Raw genomic sequence first — 22270 nt, forward strand, 5'->3', positions numbered from 1 at the left:
TAGAATTGTGGTTTTTAAGCTGCCAAATAACCAAAGCTACAAACATCAGCCAGGAAAACATGACAAGGTATAGCAACAAGTGGTGTACCTTCCAAGCCAACCTCAGGCATGTCTTTATCTACACCATACCACATGGAGAGAAAAAGACTTGCACTGCTGCTGCAAGGTGAGTAGGGTTTGCAAAGACACATCAAGGGAACACACAGTTCCCTAACTGTGTCATGGGGATGGTCTTATCCAATCCTTAAAGATATTTAGATTTTAAAAACATACTACTGTATCATTAACTACTGTTAGGGGTTTGAGTGGGGGATAGGCTGGGATAGGCTCCAAATGCACACAATGCTCTTAAGTGGCTGAGAAACGTAGATGTGTTGATTATACGGTGATATTTACACTGATATCCTTAAAAAACCAACTCATTTACTTTTACAGAAATGGACTGGTTCATTATGGTGTTACTGATAGGACAACACAGGGTAGAGAATGGCACTGAGGGACACGGTCAGCCCAAGCTTCACTATATGGCTACACCCCTGATTAAAGGGGCTCACTGCTGTAGTAGCAACTTAATTTTCATGTTCAGTGTCCACATATTTATTGTAATATACTTTGCACAGTCAGCTTTCCCTTACTGTCATGGCAAGTTTAACATGACCTTTACTAACCGTGCCTGGTTGATGCCGTTAGTCCCACTGTCACTTTGTGCCGTATTTTTACATTTACATAACGTTGTCAGTATTTGCGCACACAGCGCAAGTCTTAAGAAGGTGGTCAAGTCATAGAGATAAGAGGTGGCAAAGAAGCAGCGGAGTCAGTTTCTGAATGACAGAGCTCAAGTTTCCTCACTATCACTTTGACTGGAGCGAGTGTGAGTGAGTTAGTGTGTGAGGGGACAGACACCCACACATCACTGTTTTACTGACAAGAGTAGAAAAACTGCTGCCACCTACTCAAGCTTGTACAAAACACGACTTCCAGGAAAGCTACACGCTCTACATTTCCCCCAAGTGTTCAGCTGATACCGCCTCACGCTTTGAAGAAACACGTGCCTCCAGCACATGGCTGTCCTTTAATGCAACGATCTGCATTTCTCAGTGCCGTTCTTTGTCAGATTAACAGGATTACTTCGTTTCTTTTTACTCCCTTCTCAGGCACACCTGCACTGTAATTTATGCAGCTGTATGAGAGGTCTTAAAGAGAAATTACAGATTTTAGTGAGAAGACAAAGTAGATTTACATTAAACTGACCAGATCATACATTAACTCATTCACTGCCAGCCATTGGCAGTGAATGAGTTAATATGTAATGTAGTTGGCATTTTGATGCAGCTTTAATCAAGGCGCAGGGCGGGTCTACTATTTACAATAGTAACACTTACAAAACTCATTCTTCTGGTTCTAAACCACTTGCATGCTGATGTTTGGAAATGGCTCTCACACTGTAGCATGTCCCCACCTAGTGGATACATTGACCAACTGCCCCAGTAAGAATTTTGAAGAAGTGTGCCAGGTCCAAGTATGTGTGCAAACACTTAGGGAATTTAAACTAAGGCATAAAAATACTACAAGACAAATAAGGTCTCACATCTTTAATTTTTTTGCAAAACAAGACTTGGAATTACAGACGAGCCTGAACTCAGGCAAAGGAATCATACAGTCCTCTCTCCATGCAGTGTTGCACGTGAACAGCACTCCCCAAACCCTCCAGATGCGACTGTGGAATGTACTTGTGTTCACACATTTACCGCTCTGACATTTAAAACTCAGTGCAACAGGGTTCTCATTAAAACAAATGTGGCGTCACCATGAACTTCTACAGGAAAAATCAAGACAGCCTCTTAAAGAGCTCTTCAGTGTGAGGTGCCACACTCAAGAGCACCAATATTGGTCCACCACACAACATTAATAGCTATTTTTTTTACAGTTTAAGGATGAACAGTTGGAAAGGGAGGATTATGTGTTGAAATTTGGGGTGCCATCTTGTTTAATCCACTTCTTCCATGCGTGAAGCATCGTCCTCAGCTTCGCCTTCTAGGGGAGGCATCTCATCTGGGACTGCTGTAGTGGTGGTCTCCTCTGCGGGAATGTCGTCATCGTCAATACCTGAGAGCAAAAAAAGGAAAGGAGTTGTTCACCTAGATCGATACCCACTTCTAGAAAGTAAAGAGGGTCTGGATCTGCACAGTTTTCTTACCAAGACCAAGTTTGATCATTCTGTAGATGCGGTTTGAGTGAGTCTGTGGGTCGTCCAGGGAGAAGCCTGACGACAGCAGTGCGGTTTCGAACAGCAGGATGACTAGGTCCTTCACAGCCTTGTCGTTCTTGTCAGCCTCAGCCTTCTGCCTGAGAGTCTCCATGATGGGGTGGTCAGGGTTGATCTCCAGGTGCTTCTTGGCCATCATGTAGCCCATGGTGGAGTTGTCCCTGAGTGCCTGGGCCTTCATGATCCTCTCCATGTTGGCGGTCCAGCCATAAGTACTTGTCACAATGCAGCAGGGGGATGACACCAGTCTGTTTGACACAGTTACCTGAAGGACAAAGAAGACATTAAGATTTAAAGAGGCTCAGGTGACATCTGATAATTTAAGGAGACAAAGTCAAGTTAGTCAAGCATGTTAGAAATAATACCAGCACATTACAACTTTAAATCTAGTCTAGTTAGTTTACTTCCCCAAATCCTTGCAAAAACGTAAGTACTAGATGCACATTACTGCAACAAGCACGAGTTTGACTGCATTCACTTTAGGGTTCAGATTTCAAACATGTACAGTGCCACATCTGGCAAAGAATACAAATCATTCGCATCACACCAAGACTGCAGGAACTCACCACAGTAGAAGTTGGGACCAATTAGACTACCTGTTACCAAACAAAATCCTGTCATCTACAGCTGTGAACTTTGAGACCCTAAATGTTAGAGCACGAATGGAAGTTTGGGTTAATCTTAGTTGGGCTCTCATTAGGATTACCGACCTTCTCCACTTTCTTGTCAAGGATCTCCTTCATGAGCTTGCAGAGGTTCTCAAATTTAGCCTTGTCATCCTCCATCTTTTTCTTCTCCTCCTCATCCTCTGGCAGCTCCAGACCCTCTTTGGTGACAGAGACCAGGGTCTTGCCATCAAACTCCTTCAACTGCTGGACACAGTACTCATCAATGGGCTCCGTCATGTACAAGACCTCAAAACCACGCTTACGGACACGTTCAACAAAGGCAGAGTTGGCCACCTGATCCTTACTCTCACCTACAAATGACAAAAAGCGATAAAGTTTGAATAAAACTGCATTTTTAAAACTTGTGTAAATGCAGTTCTCTCCTACCATTTCAGAAGCTACTTAAGGTTTATTTTACTCACCAGTAATGTAGTAGATGGATTTCTGGTTTTCCTTCATGCGGGTCACGTACTCCGAGAGGGAGGTAGTCTCGTCACCGGACTGGGAGCTGTGGTAACGCAGCAGCTCAGACAGCTTCTTGCGGTTTTGCGAGTCCTCGTGCACACCCAGCTACAAGTGAACAAATAAGATTTATCATCTTATCCAAAAACAACCTCATACACCAGTAGGTTAATGGATTCAAGTAAAACGTCAATCCCACCTGTGTATGGTCAGGTGAGATGGACTGCCAGCAATGTCAGAATTCTAGTCACACTGACATTGCACACTGCATGAATAGTTTGTCACTTTAGGCTTTTAATTAAATTCATGTTTTCAGGCTGCAGCATAAATGTAGGAAGTTCCTATTCCTAATGCAGATTTGACTGCATGGAATTACATAAATGCCAAAACAGCTATTCTACTGGGTTTTAAATATCTGTTTACTACAAAAACATCTACACTACTTTGAAGAACAAGAGGGCTTTACAAACCAGATTAAAGAATAAAGAGGTAAACCTTTGAGGTCCATGAAGATGCACGGACATGAAACGAAGAGAATTTTAAGAGCCAACTTTCCTAAAGTCAAAGAAAAAAAGAAAAGTATCTAGAATATTATAAATACCTTGAGGTTCTTTGAGAAGGCTTCGTAGAACTTCTTGTAGTTTTCTTTATCCTCACCCAGTTCAGCAAAAAGCTCAAGACATTTCTTGACGATGTTTTTACGAATGACTTTCAGGATCTTGCTCTGCTGCAGCATTTCTCTGGAGATGTTCAGGGGCAGGTCCTCGGAGTCCACAACACCACGGATAAAGTCTGGAATAGCATACAAATGCTACACTAAACCTTTGCCTTTAAGCAATTCTTTACTGTGTGCTAAGCTGTAAATTAAAGTACTTTCAGACTAAAGGTAAAAAGCAAGTCATCTTACTCAGATACTCAGGGATGAGCTCTTCACAGTTGTCCATGATGAAGACTCTCCTGACGTAGAGCTTGATGTTATTCTTCTTTTTCTTGTTCTCAAAGAGGTCAAAAGGCGCACGGCGGGGGATAAAGAGCAAGGCACGGAACTCCAGCTGGCCTTCCACTGAGAAGTGCTGTAGAGGAAAATGACTCAGTTTAGCTTTATTTGTAGTTTATGACTAGATTAAAAGCCCAGTAGGCCAATTAAAACATGGAAGAGCTGTTCAGGTTAACCTGCTTACCTTAACGGCGAGGTGATCCTCCCAGTCATTGGTCAGACTCTTGTAGAACTCGCCGTATTCTTCGTTTGTGATGTCGTCAGGATTCCTGGTCCAGATGGGCTTGGTCTTGTTCAGCTCCTCCTGGTCGATGTACTTCTCCTTGATCTTCTTTTTCTTCTTCTTGTCCTTGTCTTTAGAGTCCTCCTCATCATCTGAGCCAACATCCTCAATCTTTGGCTTGTCCTCACCTTCCTCTTTCTCCTCCTTTTCTGCCTTTTCTTCCTCTGCCTCGTCGTCACTGACCTCCTTGTCACGCTCCTTCTCCACCTGCAGAGTCACATTACTTTAATTTTTACTTTGCTGTTCTTCAACTGTATTCTAACAACGTCCTCTCTACAAGTCACTTACAAAGAGGGTGATTGGGTAGCCAATGAATTGAGAGTGCTTCTTCACGATCTCCTTGACCCTCTTCTCCTCGATGTACTCTGTCTGATCATCCTTCAGGTACAGGATGATCTTTGTTCCACGGCCGATGGGCTCACCTGTGAACAGTTGTGATGCTTTTAATACATTTTGTACTAAACAGTGTCCATGGATTCAAGATTCGATTTTTTAGATACTTCAACTCCATATTCAAGCCTCTAAAGGACGATCCCAACTTTAACGCCAAGAATGAAAACCACCCTCGTAATATTTTAAAGCTACATCGTAACCTCAGACACATGAAAAACAATACACAATTAACAACATCAAGACCATTAATAGTAAGAACTGCTTCCAATTAATGCGCAATCAGGGACATCCTTAGATGTACCCACAATATTTAAAAACAGGTTTAGTTCTGATATTGTAACATCAACACACTTACTGTTGTCAACCTTGACTGTGAAGGAACCTCCAGCAGAGGACTCCCAGGCATACTGCTCATCATCATTGTGCTTTGTGATGACAACCACTTTCTCAGCAACAAGGTAGGCAGAGTAAAAACCCACACCAAACTGACCAATCATGGAGATGTCAGCACCAGCCTAGAGGAACACAGTCAGTTCTAATGTTAGATTTCAGCTCAATTGCGAACATGGAAAATGCTGTCCTCTTATAAAGCGTCCCTACAGTTCCATGATGTATTCCCTTCATACCTGCAGGGCCTCCATGAAGGCCTTGGTACCAGACTTTGCGATGGTACCCAGGTTGTTAATGAGGTCGGCTTTGGTCATACCAATTCCAGTATCGACCAAGGTCAGGGTGCGTTCAGCCTTATTGGGAACGATGTCAATTTTCAGATCCTTGCCACTGTCGAGCTTGGAGGGATCAGTCAGGCTTTCATAGCGGATTTTGTCCAGAGCCTGCAAATGTTTAAACAACAGGATTAAAACTAACATTCTTTAAAGCATTCAGAAACACAAAAAAGGCTAAAAATAAATGCATTAGTACTGAATGAAAAGCTCTGCGCCTGCTAACTTACATCAGAAGCATTGGAAATCAACTCCCTGAGAAAGATCTCTTTGTTGGAATAAAAGGTGTTGATGATCAGCGACATCAGCTGAGCGATCTCAGCCTGGAAGGCAAAGGTCTCAGCCTCCTCATCTTGGTGCATTTCTTCAGGCATCTGCATTAAAACAGTTTGTGTATGCTTTAATAAAATGGGTGGATTTCGATGGAAACAGGATGATAAAGCTAATTACGGGGAGACAGATCCGGTTAAACTACATACATTCAACTACTTTCAGTTTCGCAAATTGTATCGTCGTTTGATCCTGTCAGAAGTCGGTTACATAATATGGATAACTGCCGTCATGTTGCGGAAGTGGCCGTTAACCAACATGGCGTCGAGCGGCAGACAATGGACCCCGCAAACACGTGCTAAGGAAAAGCTACTGATGAAAATAACGAAAAAAAAGCTTATGCAATGCGGCAAAATAGGTTCCCCCAGAAGAGCAACTTAAAGCCATGTATTAACGACGGCAAACGTGACTGTCATATAAAACGGCTCTGCCACCAATTCGAATAAATAACAGCTAAAAACACCAGTCACTTAAGACTAGCATAAATCTGAAAGCATTGGCAACTTGAGACTAACTCGTGCGTTTTATAGAAACGCGAGAGCAACGTGAACAACGGGGACTAAGCGAAATCGACTCAAGCCAGTTCACTTTATTCTTATAAACATTTAAGAGGATTTATTCTGTTAATGTGGACCAGTCGTACAATATATGAACAGATACAGCGCTGTCATGTTCGCCACACCACACCTGCCTTGGTACTACACACGGCTGGGGCAGTGCGGCAGAGTGCAGCATTTACACTGCTCGACGTCTACATGACAAGTGTAAACATTTCTTACTCCACAGTAATTAAAATCCAAAATTCTGACTACTACAGTGATAACTTTGATATGTTAGCTGTCCCTGACCAGAGTTACTTAAGGTTACAACCGTAACTCGTGAGAATAGGAGCTGTATACTTCAATGACTGTTTAATAAAAGGTCAAATATCAAAGGTTAAAGCACGTAGCAACCGACAAGAAAACGCTCGTCTACATACCTTGTTAATTTCGTTGACTTTTCTTGAATAAAATGCAACCAAATCGCTATCCCTTATGCTGTCTGACGCAGAGAAATGGAAAGGGGCCTCCTTTTAATAGACCGGTATCTTTATACACGTGCTTCACGGTGCAGTCGTATCCATCCGCGGTGCGCCATCTAGTAAGGAGAAGTGCATCAAGTGAATTACAGTTAATGTTTTAAGGCTACATTCACCATGTGATGAGTTTGAATGAAGACTTGAGGAAATACGATAGCTAAATAAATAAATATGATATTATTAAGACATTTTAGCAGGTATTAATTCAGTGGATTGAAGTGCAATGTGTACTAAAGAAAACAAATCTCTGGAGATTTAAAGCCATTATATTAGGTATACAAACACAAGGGGACTTTTTCAAGATTAATTAGTAAAGTGAATCCAAAAACACTATACTAATCTCCTGGAAAACACAGTATTACAGTTTTATTTCTGAGACAAGCGCATCATTGCTGCCATCTTGTGGCCGTTAAAACCAAAAACGAAAGTATTGTAAGAACCGATCTATTTTATACCAGTTTCCAGAGCTGCCGCGATATGCTATCAATGTAGAATTTAAATCAGTCTAACAAATAAAGTCAATAAAACTCACAAGTATACTGTTAATTTCCCGAGAGACCAACAAATACTTTGGATCTTTTTAATCTGATGGAGGAATATTCAAAAACATGCAGGGTGTGCTTCGTTTCTTCTAGCACTTTCCATGAAAATCCCGCCTAAAGTGACGTCACGCGATGTCAGTCGCAGTCTTCACATAACAGCCGCTGTCTCGGAGAGGCACCGACAAAAAACAAAACGAACATACAAACAAAACAAATAAACAAAACCAAAACGCTGCTTATGCAATAAATAAATAATTAATCTTCAGATATTTATTCTGTCGGATGTCAAAATTATTATTTTATTCGTAAAAGACATTATGGAGGATCTCCTATGCACAAATAATAGACTACGTCTTTGGATTACATATTAATGTAATTAAATAAAAATCTAAATTGACGGTGTCTTAAAATTTCCACAAAGTAGTACATACAAGTGCAGGAGTTATCTTATAGTATTGAAATCTATTTTTAACCCAGCAAACCTTCAACATCGACAAACGCTCCCTAACGTTATGTTTCATTAACCTTCTAGACGACCTTTAGGAATGCTATCTAAATATTAATAATAATAAGAGTAGTGATTTTTCTTATGGATGTTAATATTATAATACTAGTATAAAACTATACTCTAATGCTAGTAATAATAGTAGTACAGTTATTGCCGCAGTAGATACTAGTATCGTTAGTAAACTCCGTCCAGTGGTCAAGTCTTGGTGTACAAAGCAAGCGCTCATGTAGTGTTGCTCGTAAAGCGCTTGCGTCAAATGTTTTTTTTTTGAAGGCCCGACTAGCCAACGTGCTAATCCAACATTTGGAACGTTAGAGGAATTTTCACAATTACTAACCTTCTGAGAATATTTTTATTCTTTTAAACACCGCCTGATTAAAGGTATGTATACCTGGGCATGTGTAGATTTATCTTGAACTTTAACTTTGCCCGCTAATAGTTGAGTGTTGTTTGTTAAGTAACGCCAGGTTGCGCTAATATTAGCTTAGCCTAAGTCTATGCCGGGGACACTGGAGCGTGCTCGGTGCTAGCTTTAGCTAACTAAGCTGCTAGTTTTTTGGCCGCATAAACAGTGAACAAATTAACTCGTTGTAACACAATAACAATACGTGGCTCCTGGGACTTTATAATAGTCACCCTACAAACGCCATCCCATTGAGCTAAGCTAAGTTTAAGTATTGTTGCTGCTGGGCAGCAGAAGTCACCGACGGGTACTTCAAATTCATATGACTAGATACCAATGAACATCGCTGTGCTTTCTCACTTATAGTGTTGTTGGGTTAAACTAATCTTTTTACAAGTTTGGCTCTTTGTTCTAATTTACATTGTTTAGAGGACTTGATTTAATTACACATCTGGTGCTGCTGATAACGGGTATCTTGGTTCTTTCTTCAGGTTGGTCCAGTTCACTTCCACAATGTCCTTCCCCCCTCATTTAAATCGGCCGCTGTTGCCACCTCCAGGCATCCCTCCTCAGTACACAGGCTTCCCCCCAGGTAAGCACCCTTCTGTTTGGCGTTCGTCTGTTTTGTTTCAGGTTTACCACAATGTCATTATTAAGAGGCATATTCGCAACACGGTAGTTGAGATTCGCTACATTACTGAAAATATTTGAGAATCGTTTTACTAATCTGCAGTCATAGATCTTAAGTGAAAATGGTGTAATTGCTTGTTGCATGTTTTCTTTGGCTGTTTCAGGAGCCCCTATGATCCCAGTTCACATGGGTATCATGGCCCCCACACCAGTAATGGTTTCTTCAGTACCAGTGCTCAGCAAGCCTGCAGTCCCTAAGAGGGAAACCATTGCTGTGATTGCCAAAGACAGTGATGAGAACAGTGGCCCCACCACAACAGTGTTTGTGGGGAACATATCAGAAAAGGCTTCAGACATGTTGATCAGACAGCTGCTGGCGGTAAGATGGGGAACACCCATTCTATTTGTAGAACTACACCAGCAAAGGCAGACACCCTCTTAAGTTGACAACTTTATTTTTTCTTTGTAATTATATAGAAATGTGGAATTGTTTTGAGCTGGAAGAGAGTACAAGGAGCCTCTGGCAAGCTTCAAGGTAATTTTTATTATTAAAAGATGAAGAATATCTAGATACATGGCAAACCGTCAATTCAGTCTATAAATAAACATTTGATCATGCCCTTATGTCTATTTATATGTCAATATTTGTTCCAGCTTTTGGTTTCTGTGAGTACAAGGAGCCAGAGTCCACACTGCGAGCCTTACGACTGCTTCACGACCTCCAGATTGGAGATAAAAACCTACTTGTGAAAGTTGATGCCAAGACAAAAGCACAGCTGGATGAGTGGAAGGCCAAGAAGAAGACTGCAAATGGGGTATGAATTTTGTAACAGCAATTCAAATAAATGTTTGCAACAGCTAGAGAAGGTGAAAAATTGCTAAACTTGACTCATTTTATTGACAGGATAAAAAGAGTGAAGATGCAGGAGAGGATGAGGAAGAAGTGTTAGATGAGGAGACAAAGAAGAAAGATCAGATTATCAAGGGCGCCATCGATGGACTGATGCGGGAATATGCTGCGGAACTTAATGCACCTTCACAGGATGATGAGTCCCAGCGACGAAAGAGAAAAAAGGAGAAAAAAGAAGAGGTGCTAACCTTGATTAATTGTTAACTTGTGCTACTGTTTTGTTTACTCCTTAGCTTGAAAGTGAGCATTGTTATTTCAACCTGTCAATGCGTTGTTTTTCCTCAGGATGACATAAACACTATTGACATGGAGGAGGACAAGAGGGACCTGATTTCCAGAGAGATTAGTAAATTTCGTGACACTCACAAGGTAAAGTGGCTTCTTTGATCTTGTAGTTGACATTTCAGGTTTTGGACAGCAGTTCACTCCTAGAGCTTGCACATTTAGTTGACACAGTTTTTTTTTTTGTTTTTTTTTTTTGCCCTAACTCAGTAACATGCATACTCTACTATAGATTGGCGGTCCCTAAAACAACACCACCAAACATATTATTCTGCCCTAAACTATATGAAATGTTTTATTTTCAATGTTTGAACACTACAAGTGGGCAGACAGCTAGTGTATTCTTGTCACCTTTCTCAGGCGTGATTTGACACCTGCCACTATTGCCAAACTATCTAGGTGTGACCATTATAGATCCATATCTTCATTCATCACACAAAAATGCATGGAGACGATGTAAAGTTACTTAAAAGCTAATCTATTCATTAAACCCCACCATTATGATAGTGATCATATGGTGACTAAAGCAAGATGAATCTCAGAGCTTTGGAAAAAGTTGCCAGGATAGGATGTAAGTATCAGCCTTCATTTACTATATACATATACTGGGCGTCCCCCTCTTGAGGACTTGCATTGGGGCAACTGTGCTGCTCAGTTGTGTGTGTGTGTGTTGGCCTTGATTTAGCCAACCTTTCCACCACGCAAAGACAGTTTCCCTAGATCATCCTGAATTTATGACAGCATTGGTGCTTCACTCGAAAGCTGATGAGTCAGTGAACCTGTGCGAGTCCTCTGTAAATTATGGTCTGTCATAATGGTGTTCATGTTGAAGCACAAGGACTCAGTAACTACTGCAGTGACTTTGGCTGTAGCCTTATTATTCTAGTGTGGGGTGGGGGCGCCCTCTCCACAGCAGTAAGATGATCTGAAGACTAACAAGGTACGTGCTCTCTGTATGTTTTGTTGTGGAATTTCTTTCTTCTCTCTCTTCCATTTGATAAATATCTTACTCTCTCTGCATTAGTTTTTATTTTTTTATGAACGATTAGTTAGTGAGTTTATTCAATCAACTGTTTAAATTCAAATTTTTATTAAAACAACAGGGACGGTAGCAATCTAGTTGGGTTTTGGATGCATAACTGTGGTTTGCTTGAAGTGTCCTCCAGCTGTAATCGTGATCTTGCCAAAACAGCGTTTAAACAAAGGGAGAAATTTCTGCTGCCTGTTGTGACCTACCATATTTGGGCTGATTGATTTTTAGCCCCAGAGGAAAAAAAGAAGTCATACTTAATTCAATATCATTATGATTATTTAATGTGGTTAATCAGTTTTTAGTGAGTGACTTTGCAGGGAGTGAATTCAGGCTTTTTATGGGGAAAGAAAATTAAAAGAAGCACTTAAATGCTGAAAGTATTTTTGCAAAATGTTTTAATAATACCAGATTTTTCTTTATAATTATAAGTTTGCCTAAATATTACTGCTTATATACACCCATACATGCTTACTATAAATAAATAGAATTAAATTTATTTTTTACATGGTCGCATGTTTATTTAGCCTTGGCAGACAATGCAGAGGTAAGTAAAAAAAAAAATTAAAAGAAAGGAAAAAAACACCTAACGTGAAATCATAGATTTTAATTAGAGCTAGGGTATTAAATAATATAAAGACAATTTAACTGGAGCGTTATAGATTTTTAAAATAATTAACATCTATGTTATCTCTGTCATGTCACATGTTTCTTTCTCTTGAGATGCATAACACCCAAGGCTTTTAATTAGTTAGTTATTGTAAAGACCAACTGACTGCATATGACTTGTACAAGAAAACTTTGTAAAGTTATTTTCCATCTAACCTCAAATACAACAGTGCCAATGTAAGAGGAATGCAAAATGATGAACATAGTATTATATTAAGGCTCAGTATATTCAATCATTGTTTTTAAAAGTCTTATTTTGCATCAGATGCCAGTATAACTGCAAAGGAATTCTGGTTAAAGCCTTGTGTGTGATGTCCATAAAACCAGAGTTTGGTGTGTATGTGTGTGTGTGTGTGTGAATAATCAGTCCTGAAGAGCTCCTGAAGACTTCTGCAGGGGTAAGACCGTTTCTACAATTTCATTTATCTGTTCAGAAATATAACTGATGTTCATAATGTTTATTTTTTTGATTTTAGCAAAAATACCAAATGCCATGTTACTCATTGAAGGAAAGGCTGTTGTTGTTTGATGACGATGATAATGATGATGCTTAAGCAAGACAGAATCCCATAACATTTTTCCCTTGTATACCGTGTGACCTGCTTTCCTCCCAGGCCTAACTTAAAAGGCTTGTAAGGGCAGCGAAGGGCTGAGTCCATAGTTCAACACCTGTAAGTCACAAATAACTAGTTCAAAAAAAAAGACTGATGCCTGTTTTCTGTTTTTGTTTTCCTTGTTCTGAGAGGAGGACTCTTAAGGAGACAAAAAGCATTGTCATTTCCCGCGTTTTCTTTTGTTTTTGTTTTTTTTGTTATGAATGCCTCAAGTTGGATATGTTCCACGGGTCTTTAAGGCCATTAAAGTGGTTTCCAGTTCTATTCTTGCTAAGCTGTAGTTTATGCTGCAGGCTTCAAGCAATAAACTTTGTCCTATAGTTTTAGATTAATGTTGAAGCTGTCTCTCTGTGGGGGGAGAGCTTTTTGATTGTTCCTGGTTTTCCATTTAGGATTCTGGCTTCTTATACAAGCTTTGCGCTGATTAGCAAAGAGCATGTTCATCTATGAAACCAAAACCTGGAAACCACTTGATCTGTGCACAGCTGTGAATTGGTTGCAGGGGCTCCCTGCATCTTGTGTGGCATAAGCTGAACCTGTCTGTATTTTACTCTGCAGAAACTTGAGGAAGAGAAGGATAAACGAGAGAAGGAGCGGCTGGAGTTTGAACGTGAAAGGAGGGAACGGGAAAAAGAGCGAGAGCGGGAAAGAGAGCGGCGGGACCGCGAGAGGGAAAAGGAGCGAGAGCGGGAACGGGAGAGGGAACGAGAACGTGAGAGAGACAGAGATCGAGACAGAGACAAAGACCGTGACCGCAGGACCAGGGAAAGGGAACGAGAGCGAGAACGGGAGAGAGACAGAAGCCGTGACAGGAGTGCCGACCGCAGCCGATCCAGGTGAAGCAAAAAAAACCCAGAATAATGTATAAAGACACATGTTGCAATTAAACACATGCAAATGTTTGCAGGTACTTTGCTGGTGACTGAATTCTGACAAGTTTCTGCAAGCTGATTTTCTCAGGATTTAATTGAAACCGCTTGAATTTTAAATTGAAATGTTAAAATTCATATCATCTCATTTTGATGAAACTCCTTAAGACTATGTACCATGCTTGATCAACACCTTAGTACTTGGATTTGCCATGTGTTTCTATATGGTCACAAATAAAAGAAAATGTATCTATGATTTCATTGTTGCAGGGAGGTCAGCCGAGACAGAGACAGAGAAAAGAAGAGAGACCAAGAGGATGAAGAAGAAGCATATGAACGCAGGAAACTGGAGAGGAAACTTCGAGACAAGGAAGCAGCCTATCAAGAGGTGGGACTGGCTGTGCTAAAAATGATAAAAGCCATGCGCTGAAGCTATCCTACTAGCAGTGAGGTCACAGCTTCTATTTCCTACTATACAAACTGTTTGTCTGAGAAAGTCAATACAAGCAGTAAAATTCAATTAAAATGATTCTTAATAGTCAAAAAAAATCCAATAAATCTTCAGCATCATTTCTATTTTTAGCAGAGTAACAGCCCTTGTATTACTCGTTTACCTTAGCTAGGGGTAGTTCTTGTGTGATGTTTGCAGCTTGCCTGACAATATATTTGTTGTAGCGGCTGAAAAACTGGGAGCTGAGGGAGAGGAAGAAGGCACGGGATTATGCTAAGGAAGCTGAGAGAGAAGATGAACGCCGACGAGAAATGGTAAGCGGGTTCTGAATGATCACTGGTTCTGTACTATTATACAAGTTAAGTTCATACTGTATTTATTTAACTTGGGATAGCAAAGTAACTTTGGGGTTAACTCTGGGGTTACAGAGTTAAAGTGGTTTATTTATTACCAGACTACATTGATATGTTGCGCTGCAGACTTAACCTGCTCTGGTAAAGGTTAGAATAGAGATAAGAGATGAACACACAGAGCCACAGCCTTCAAACTAATCAGTTTTCTGGAAAAGGTATTGCCTTGTTTGGAGAAACCTTTGGACCTCAGGGTGCAGGTAGTTGGAGGCTTTGTATGTTTTTGAGATGGTCTGCACCCTAAGCCTTGTACTCGCCAAATTTAATTTAAGATTTGCAAGAAGGCTAAACCTGCTTACTAGTTTGAATTCTTTACTAACAGACCCACTAACACACCCTGTTCATCTGAATGCACTTATAGTTAGACCCAAGGCTGCCTTATCGAATTGATAACCACCTTTGTGTAAATGCTTAGCCTAATTTTTTTTATCTTGGTGTGATTAAAGCCAGATAAGGAAGTCATATCCTGGGTATGTTGATTATATTTTATAGCAGAGCAGTCAGTTTTTCCCGCAAAACTACCTAAACACGTCTGTTTTTCAGTTTTAAGCTAAAACGTTGAAATGTTGTCTTTGTGGGATGCATTTAACGAGTTTGAAGTCTGCTATTTTTGTCAGTTAAAAAGAATTCCACTTCATATCTTGTGTTGTCCATGCTGTGTTCATATGATTTAGTTTACTAATTCAGACAGGTAGAATTTGTTAGAAGTAATTTTTGTGGAGAAGTTCATTTTTGTCCTTTGTTTTCATTAGATTAAAGAAGGCAAACGGTTAAAAGAGTTTCTTGAAGACTATGATGATGACAGAGATGACCCCAAGTATTACAGGTGAGTGTTAACCCAGGTCATCAAAAACAAATGCACTTATGCAGGATCCTAATTGGCTAATTATAGGTCACTATAAATCCACTCTAACAAATTTCCTATACATATAATGTTGTTTGCCATACACTGCCGATTTCCTGTTGCCACCAGGCAGCACTATGAATGTGACCTAATATTGACACATACAGTGAAGGAATTCAAATTCAAAATTCAAATTCAAATTTTATTTGTCACGTACACAGTCATACACAGTACGATATGTAGTGAAATGCTTGGACAACTGCTCGTGACCTAAAGAAAACAAAAAAGGAAAGGCTATGAATAAGATAGGAAATAAATATGAAAAATTAAAAAGGGTAAATTTAACTAGGAAGGAATAAAATATAAATTAAGGTTAAAAAGGAAATAACTGTACAACACAAATTAGAATGAAGGGTAAATTTAACTGGGAAAGAATAAGATAAAATATATAAATTAAAGTTGAAAATAAAATAACTGTACAACAAAATACACAATATAGAACTATATAAGAATGTATGAAGAAATATAAATATATACACAATAACAGCAGCTGTACAAGTATTAACTGGAAATGAAGAATATAATGTCCAGTGTTGTGCAATCCACATTATGTCTTGTGCAGTGCAAATATGCTTAAAGTGATTTAAGTGATGAAGTGAAAACAATGTCCAGAATGTCCAGTGTGTGTGTAAGAACTATATGTGTGGGTCAGTACTGTGTGGTGGTGTGATTGAGAGACCGTATCGCCTGCGGGAAGAAGCTCCTCCTCAGTCTCTCTGTGTTGGTCTTCAGGGAGCGGAATCGCTTTCCTGACCTCAACAGAGAGAACAGTCTGTTGTTGGGATGGCATGGGATGAAATGAGCAATCTCAAAATTTTATGGTAGTGGCTGCAAGAGTTTTACATGACATTTCCAGATGGCAATATGTAACCATATTCATAGCCGCTAATCTATGATTATAGTTAAATACTGCCACGCCCATGTTCAGAGGCAGACCCTTATCAAACATGAGAAGTTTGGTTAATGAGTGAATTACAGGAAATTAAAATTTCATGGGGAATGATTGAAATTTTCTATGGCAACATAGGGGCGCTCTTCAGTGAAAACTTAAATCCTTTGCAATTTACCTACAAGAGTTTTTATTTATTTAATTTTATTATTTATTTATTTATTTTTGTGTGTGTACCGTGCTGTGTTACGCATGTTTATTAAATGTTATACATATACACACAACACAGCAGCGGGGCTCCTGTTTTGCAGAACGGTGCTATAGAGTCATTTTGCTCCACCCATGCACATGCCCATAACATGTGTATATTATCAGTAGACCTGACACGTGCAAAATTTAATTAGAATTAGAGCATGTGTAGGACTTTAAATAAGCCAATTTCTTTTCTTATTATTCTTTTTCTTTTTTCTTTTTTTTTTTCCTTTTTTTGGGGGGTAAGAAATAAAAAAACCAAAACAAAACAGAGCATACACAATAGGGCCTCCTCACTATCAGCAGATCCTGTGTGACCCACATGTGGCTCATGGCAGCGCATGCAGTACTGCAGCCATTGTTCTGAAAGCTGTTATTTTCCGTATGACCCCTAGGGGCAGTGCACTGCAGAAGCGTCTCAGAGACCGAGAGAAGGAGATGGAGGCGGATGAGCGTGACAGGAAGAGGGAGAAGGAGGAGCTGGAAGAGATCAGACAGAGGCTGTTAGACGAGGGACATCCAGACCCAGACGCAGAGCTACGCAGGGTATGCTTGTCTGTAATGTAATATAAATGTGTGTGTTTGCCTGTATCTGTCTGAGCTGAGTGGGGCATGCTGTCTGTTGTCTGTGTGAAGGTCACTTTATCGTCTGAGTCGCTCTGCACATTATGTACGTCTAGCTGTCATTATCTGTTGACCTTCTTTTCTGTAAAATGCTGTGATTGGATGATTATTTTCTGCATATCTGCCTGTTATTGGTCCAGATGGAGGAGGAAGAGGAGGAGCGTCTGAGACAACCTCCCATCGTCCAAGAGCCAGAACCTGAGGAGGAACGTGAGCGCCACAGGGGTTCACGAGATCACCGGGAGCGCCGACAGGAGCCGGAGAGGGCAGATTCACGCTCACGACCCCCCCAGTCCGACAACGAGGTGGAAGAGGGTGAGGAGGAAGATTATGACAACGATGAAGACAACCCAGACGTGAAACCACGCCTAAAGCCCACAATGCGACCAATCACAGCAGCGCCTTCTGTGTCATCAGCCAGTGGGAATGTGTCTCCCAACACGCCCGGGGAAGAGTCACCCTGTGGCATCATCATCCCCCATGAAAACTCCCCACCTGAGGCTCTTCCGCAAGAGGAACACCGGCCAAAGATTGGCCTCAGCCTGAAACTGGGTGAGTCTAAAAGATCTTTTACCTCATTACAGAATGAACAGACACACAGCATACCCATGTAAATATGAATTCAATAATCGATTAGTTGATGGGCAAAAAGTAGCAAAATGTTCAATAAGTGATAAAAAAAAATTCATAACAAGGAAATAAGTTTTTTGCATTTTTTTTAAGTTGCATTCTATAGACAAATAATTGTTTAAAACTGGTTTTAGGGTAAAAAAAAAAGAATAATAGGTGATGTGTTGCTTTTCTTCAGGTTTTGATCTTGTCTGAATGTAGTCAAGGTAATTTGGCACCTGCTACACTGTTTGGTTAGTGTGAATTGGACTGAAGGAAAGGATATTTCTATATTTTAATTTATTTTGAAGCTAAATAACTTCATAGGAGCAAATCTATAATACACAGATTCCTACATGGATCAGGCCGTGTTCCAGAAAGCATGTTTAACAAACTCTGACTCCCGTCCACTTCATTGTTTCTGTCACCTCAGTGTCTTCACTTTGAGTGTTTGTGGGTATTTAAAGAAAGCCATCATCAATGGAGCTCAAATACCAATATTCACCATGGCAACAGATAATTAAAGAGCAGAGCCTCAATTTTCATCTAGTGGACTGAGGAATATGAATATGAATCATGAAATTCGTCTGAAAAACAGAGGGGGACTTATTTTAATCGGTGTCATCTGCTCAGGCATCATTTATCAAACCTAATTTTCCTTTAATAGATGAAATCTGGCAGAATTCCAGTTTTACATCTGATGTTTTCTTGAATCGAAATTTTAATCCGACAGTAACAAAATGGAAGTTATGACAGTGTTTTTAGTGTTTTTAATCAGGTACATTTTTGCAAGGTAATGTGCCTGAATATGAGCTTTGATATGAACTATATGAATGTCAGGCAGGTGTTTCAATTGTTTCAACATTTTCAGATGCTGTTAAGGGCGTTTAAATAACTCTGGGGTTGCAGAGACAGAATTCTTGCTCCTTAACTACAGACAGAACAGTAGTTAAACTCTGTGTCCTTGCCAGGTGCCACGGGAAGCCCCAGTCAACCCAACGCCGGCAAGAGGAAGAAGCTTCCGGTGGACAGCGTGTTTGACAAATTTGATGACGAAGAGGCCGATGAGCAGCCGCGCAAGAGGAAGCTGGTGCCCCTGGATTATGATGATGACAAGAGCCTCGGGGTGGACGGTGCTGGACTTTCCAGCATAAAGGGAGCCAATGCTGAGGAGAAACGCAAACACATCAAGAGCCTGATTGAAAAGATTCCCACCGCAAAGCCCGAGCTCTTCTCGTACCCACTGGACTGGTCCATGGTTGACACGGTGAGGAGAAGAGGGACAATTTGTGGCATCTCACTGAGTGTGTCTTATTTTTAATCCATTTATAATTAAGCAAGTTAGAAAAGAAAACCTGTGCTAAGAATATTTTACTCGCAGGATTTAAATGATCAAGGAGGGTCAATTCACAACCTTATTTTCTGCTTATTGCTAAAAAATAATATAGAAACGGTGAATATTTCTCTTTGTCATCCCTTTTCCTACAGACGTTAATGGAACGGCGTGTTCGTCCCTGGATCAATAAAAAGATCATTGAGTACATCGGAGAGGAAGAGCCAACGTTAGTGGACTTTGTCTGCTCCAAGGTAATAGACATGTCACTAGTTGACATCTGTCTTAGAGAAAGTGGAACGATTAAAATGTAAACTTTCTGATATTTTCCTCTGTGTACTTTCAGGTGATGGCCCACAGTACACCGCAGACTATCTTGGACGATGTTGCCATGGTGAGCAAAGACACAGTTTATAGATGCTTGTTTATGTGGTTTCTCTGTGATTGTATTTCTTGCCAGGATGCAGGTTTTTTTTAATTTATTTATTTATTTATTTTTTTACAAACCTCCTTACTAACCTTCTCAATCAAATTATACCAAAATACACTTCATTAGGTACACCTGTTCAGCTGCTTAATGTCAATATCTAGTTAACCAATCACATTGCAGCACCTCAATGCATTTAGGTATGTAGACCTGATCAAGACAGCCTGCTGAAATTTATACTGAGCATCAAAACGGGGAAGGAAGGTGATTTAAATGGCTTTGGACGTAGCATAGTTTTTGGTGCCACAAGCATGGTCTAAATATTTCAGAAACTGCTGATCTGCTGGGATTTTCCCATATAACCACCTCTAATGTTTGAAAAAGAGAAAATATTCAGTGAGTGACAGTTCTCTGGGTTCAAAAGTGTTGCCAGGCTGCTCGAGCTGATATGAAGGCCACAGTAATTCAAGTTTCCCACTTGTTACAAATAAAGTATGCAGAAGAGTATCTATGACTACACCGTGTCAGACCGTGAACCTGAATGGGCAAAAGCAGCAGAAGACCACTCCTGTCAGCTGAGAACAGGAAACAGAGGCTTGGATCACACACCGTCTCATTAAAATCAGACAACAGAAGATTGAAAAGTATTGAGTGATCTACTGAATCTTGAGTTCTGCTGCAGCAGTCATATGGTAGGATCAGAATCCTACCTTATATCAACAGTTTAGCTTGATGGTGGTTGCGTTATAGTGTATGGGGATATTTTCTAAACCCGTTTTAGATCCCTTAGTACCAACTGAGCATCACCTAAACTATGCAGCCTACCTGTGCATTTCTGCTGAACATCCGTGTACAGTGTACTCGCCTTCTGATTCCAGGAGGATGTGTCACAAAGCTCGTATCATTTTAAACTGGCTTTTTGAACATAATAGTGAGTTCACTGTACACAAATGGGCCTCCAGTCACCTGATATCAAACTAAGAAAGCACCTTTTGAGATGTGAAAAAGTGCAAGATTCACATCATATCAGCAAAAATCTCAGCGCAGTGGTTCTAGCGCCTTTAGTAAATCAGGGACATCAAGAATTAAGGCAATTCTGGAGGCAAAAGAGTGCAACAGGTATTAGCACGGTGTACCTAATGAACTGAAGAGTATGTTAGTTCCATCTGATTTAAGATGTGTGGGGGGAGATTTATGAGGGGAGATTTCAGGCGCACCTCTTATCGATCAAGGTGAGTGCCAGATAAAAATGTAACCCTTTAAGGCAACTGAAATTGTAACATTTGACTAAGAGTTCAAGATCTTTAAAGAAACTGGCCTTGAAATGTTTTAATGTCTCTCATTCGATGGCACAAGTAGAGCCATGTCAAATGAGATGTATTTTAATTAGCAGTTCATGGTCAGTATTTTAACATATTCACCTTTTCCACATACACGTCATGAGTTTTGGTTAGTCCTCTAAGTTTCTTTCGATATCTAACTTTCCGTTTGTTCCGGGTCAGGTTCTTGATGAAGAAGCTGAGGTCTTCATAGTGAAGATGTGGCGGTTGCTCATTTATGAAACTGAAGCAAAGAAGATTGGGCTGGTAAAATAATCGTTGGCTGACTGAAGATGAATTCCTCTTCTCCTTTACCTTCATTGTGTATAATACTGTAGCGAATTTATGTCACCCCAGAAGACGTGACTGACCATACCAGTACAGACTGTAACTGCAGATTCTGCTCATTCTCACATTTGCACCAGTTGTTAGGTCTTTTTTTTTTTCCCCCTCCTTCTTCTGTTTAAACATACTCAGGCTGCATCCACCTCCTCCACTCTGCAGGTGCTGATTGTGTCTGTGCTTTTGTGTATATACAGTTTGTCATTATTTGGTTATGAAGAAGCTACAGCTCTGGCCACCCAGGGTCACTGTGTTGGAGATGAAACCCTTTAGTCGCATACTTTTTTTTTATATATATATACACATGCCAACACACACCGAGTGAGAACAGTTTGCAGGTTTGCTACAAACAGTTCACCATTTCTCAAACTATTCTTTTGAGTTGTGAAATTGGGCTTACAGTTGAATGTGGGTTGGTTAAGTAGACACAAACTAAAGCGTATGAATGACTACAGCTATGTTTTTAAAATAATTACAGGGGTATTTATTAAGGGTTTTTGGATGCAACTGAATTTTATTTCTGTAATCAGTACACACAAATTCTTCCCCTCTCCCTCAATTTCTTGTCACATTCCTGACGAACAGGCATGTTGTTTTCAGACCATCTCTAAAACATCTAGTTGTCATTTAAAATGTGTCTACTGACAAGACCCATAGGCACTGTGTCATCCTCAATGCTGTAAAAGCACACGTCATAACCACTATAGGAAAATGAGCTAAGAACGAAAACAATTGAAATTGTGAAGATGCTCTCCATTTGTTTTTGTATTGGTGAACATTTGAATAAATAATTTTTATAATCATTTGACTTGAGATCTAAGTTTTCTGAATATTAAATCAATGTTGAGGGGTTTTGGCATTCATACGCTGATATACAGTCAAACCTATCTCCAGTTGGCTTCATTACAATCTCTCTATTTGAAAAAAACAAAACTAAAAGGCGAGAGTAACGGACAGGATTTACCTTTAATTCATCCAATAATAATTGCTGCTTTTTGGGAGAATAAATGTTATTTCTTGTTGGTGGAACAATTTAATTAAACTGACAAAAAGG

General features: G+C 40.1%; 2 protein-coding genes across 2 annotated transcripts; one reads left to right on the forward strand and one right to left on the reverse strand.

Annotated features, from left to right (window-relative positions):
- Window positions 1–1577: 1577 nt before the first annotated feature.
- Window positions 1578–6171, reverse strand: hsp90ab1 (heat shock protein 90, alpha (cytosolic), class B member 1). Its single transcript, XM_085432135.1, has 11 exons — window positions 6022–6171; window positions 5696–5902; window positions 5425–5584; window positions 4965–5098; window positions 4578–4883; window positions 4304–4469; window positions 3998–4188; window positions 3357–3504; window positions 2977–3245; window positions 2198–2531; window positions 1578–2106 (listed from the first exon to the last, which is right to left on the reverse strand). The coding sequence occupies exons 1-11, from the start codon at window positions 6169–6171 to the stop codon at window positions 1988–1990; spliced, it is 2184 nt and encodes a 727-aa protein (XP_085288261.1). The 3' UTR covers window positions 1578–1987.
- A 2324-nt stretch (window positions 6172–8495) lies between these two features.
- On the forward strand, window positions 8496–22024 carry rbm25b (RNA binding motif protein 25b). The gene is made up of 17 exons (XM_085432125.1): window positions 8496–8630; window positions 9144–9244; window positions 9447–9661; window positions 9760–9817; window positions 9937–10097; window positions 10187–10372; window positions 10478–10561; window positions 13346–13623; window positions 13927–14044; window positions 14332–14421; window positions 15270–15343; window positions 16958–17108; window positions 17327–17738; window positions 18767–19062; window positions 19284–19382; window positions 19475–19522; window positions 21058–22024. Exons 2-17 carry the CDS (start codon window positions 9166–9168, stop codon window positions 21148–21150), a joined length of 2442 nt encoding a protein of 813 aa, XP_085288251.1. The 5' UTR covers window positions 8496–8630; window positions 9144–9165; the 3' UTR covers window positions 21151–22024.
- Window positions 22025–22270: the final 246 nt, after the last annotated feature.

This window comes from Copadichromis virginalis, linkage group LG15 (assembly GCF_057382275.1).
Source record: "Copadichromis virginalis isolate Kocher_CV1m ecotype Utaka linkage group LG15, C_Virginalis_male_GT1.1, whole genome shotgun sequence".
In the NCBI taxonomy this organism is placed as follows: domain Eukaryota; kingdom Metazoa; phylum Chordata; class Actinopteri; order Cichliformes; family Cichlidae; genus Copadichromis; species Copadichromis virginalis.

What these genes read in the sequence shown, in the direction of transcription:
- rbm25b (XM_085432125.1), top strand. Translation starts at nt 9,166, where the DNA reads ATGTCCTTCCCCCCTCATTTAAATCGGCCGCTGTTGCCACCTCCAGGC. An exon ending in TGGCCTCAGCCTGAAACTGG is followed by an intron (nt 17,739 to 18,766) that starts GTGAGTCTAAAA and finishes TGTCCTTGCCAG; the next exon opens with GTGCCACGGGAAGCCCCAGT. An exon ending in TGGACTTTGTCTGCTCCAAG is followed by an intron (nt 19,383 to 19,474) that starts GTAATAGACATG and finishes GTGTACTTTCAG; the next exon opens with GTGATGGCCCACAGTACACC.
- hsp90ab1 (XM_085432135.1), bottom strand. Translation starts at nt 6,171, where the DNA reads ATGCAGATGCCTGAAGAAATGCACCAAGATGAGGAGGCTGAGACCTTT. An exon ending in AGGATCACCTCGCCGTTAAG is followed by an intron (nt 4,470 to 4,577) that starts GTAAGCAGGTTA and finishes TTTCCTCTACAG; the next exon opens with CACTTCTCAGTGGAAGGCCA. An exon ending in AATGATCAAACTTGGTCTTG is followed by an intron (nt 2,107 to 2,197) that starts GTAAGAAAACTG and finishes TTTTGCTCTCAG; the next exon opens with GTATTGACGATGACGACATT.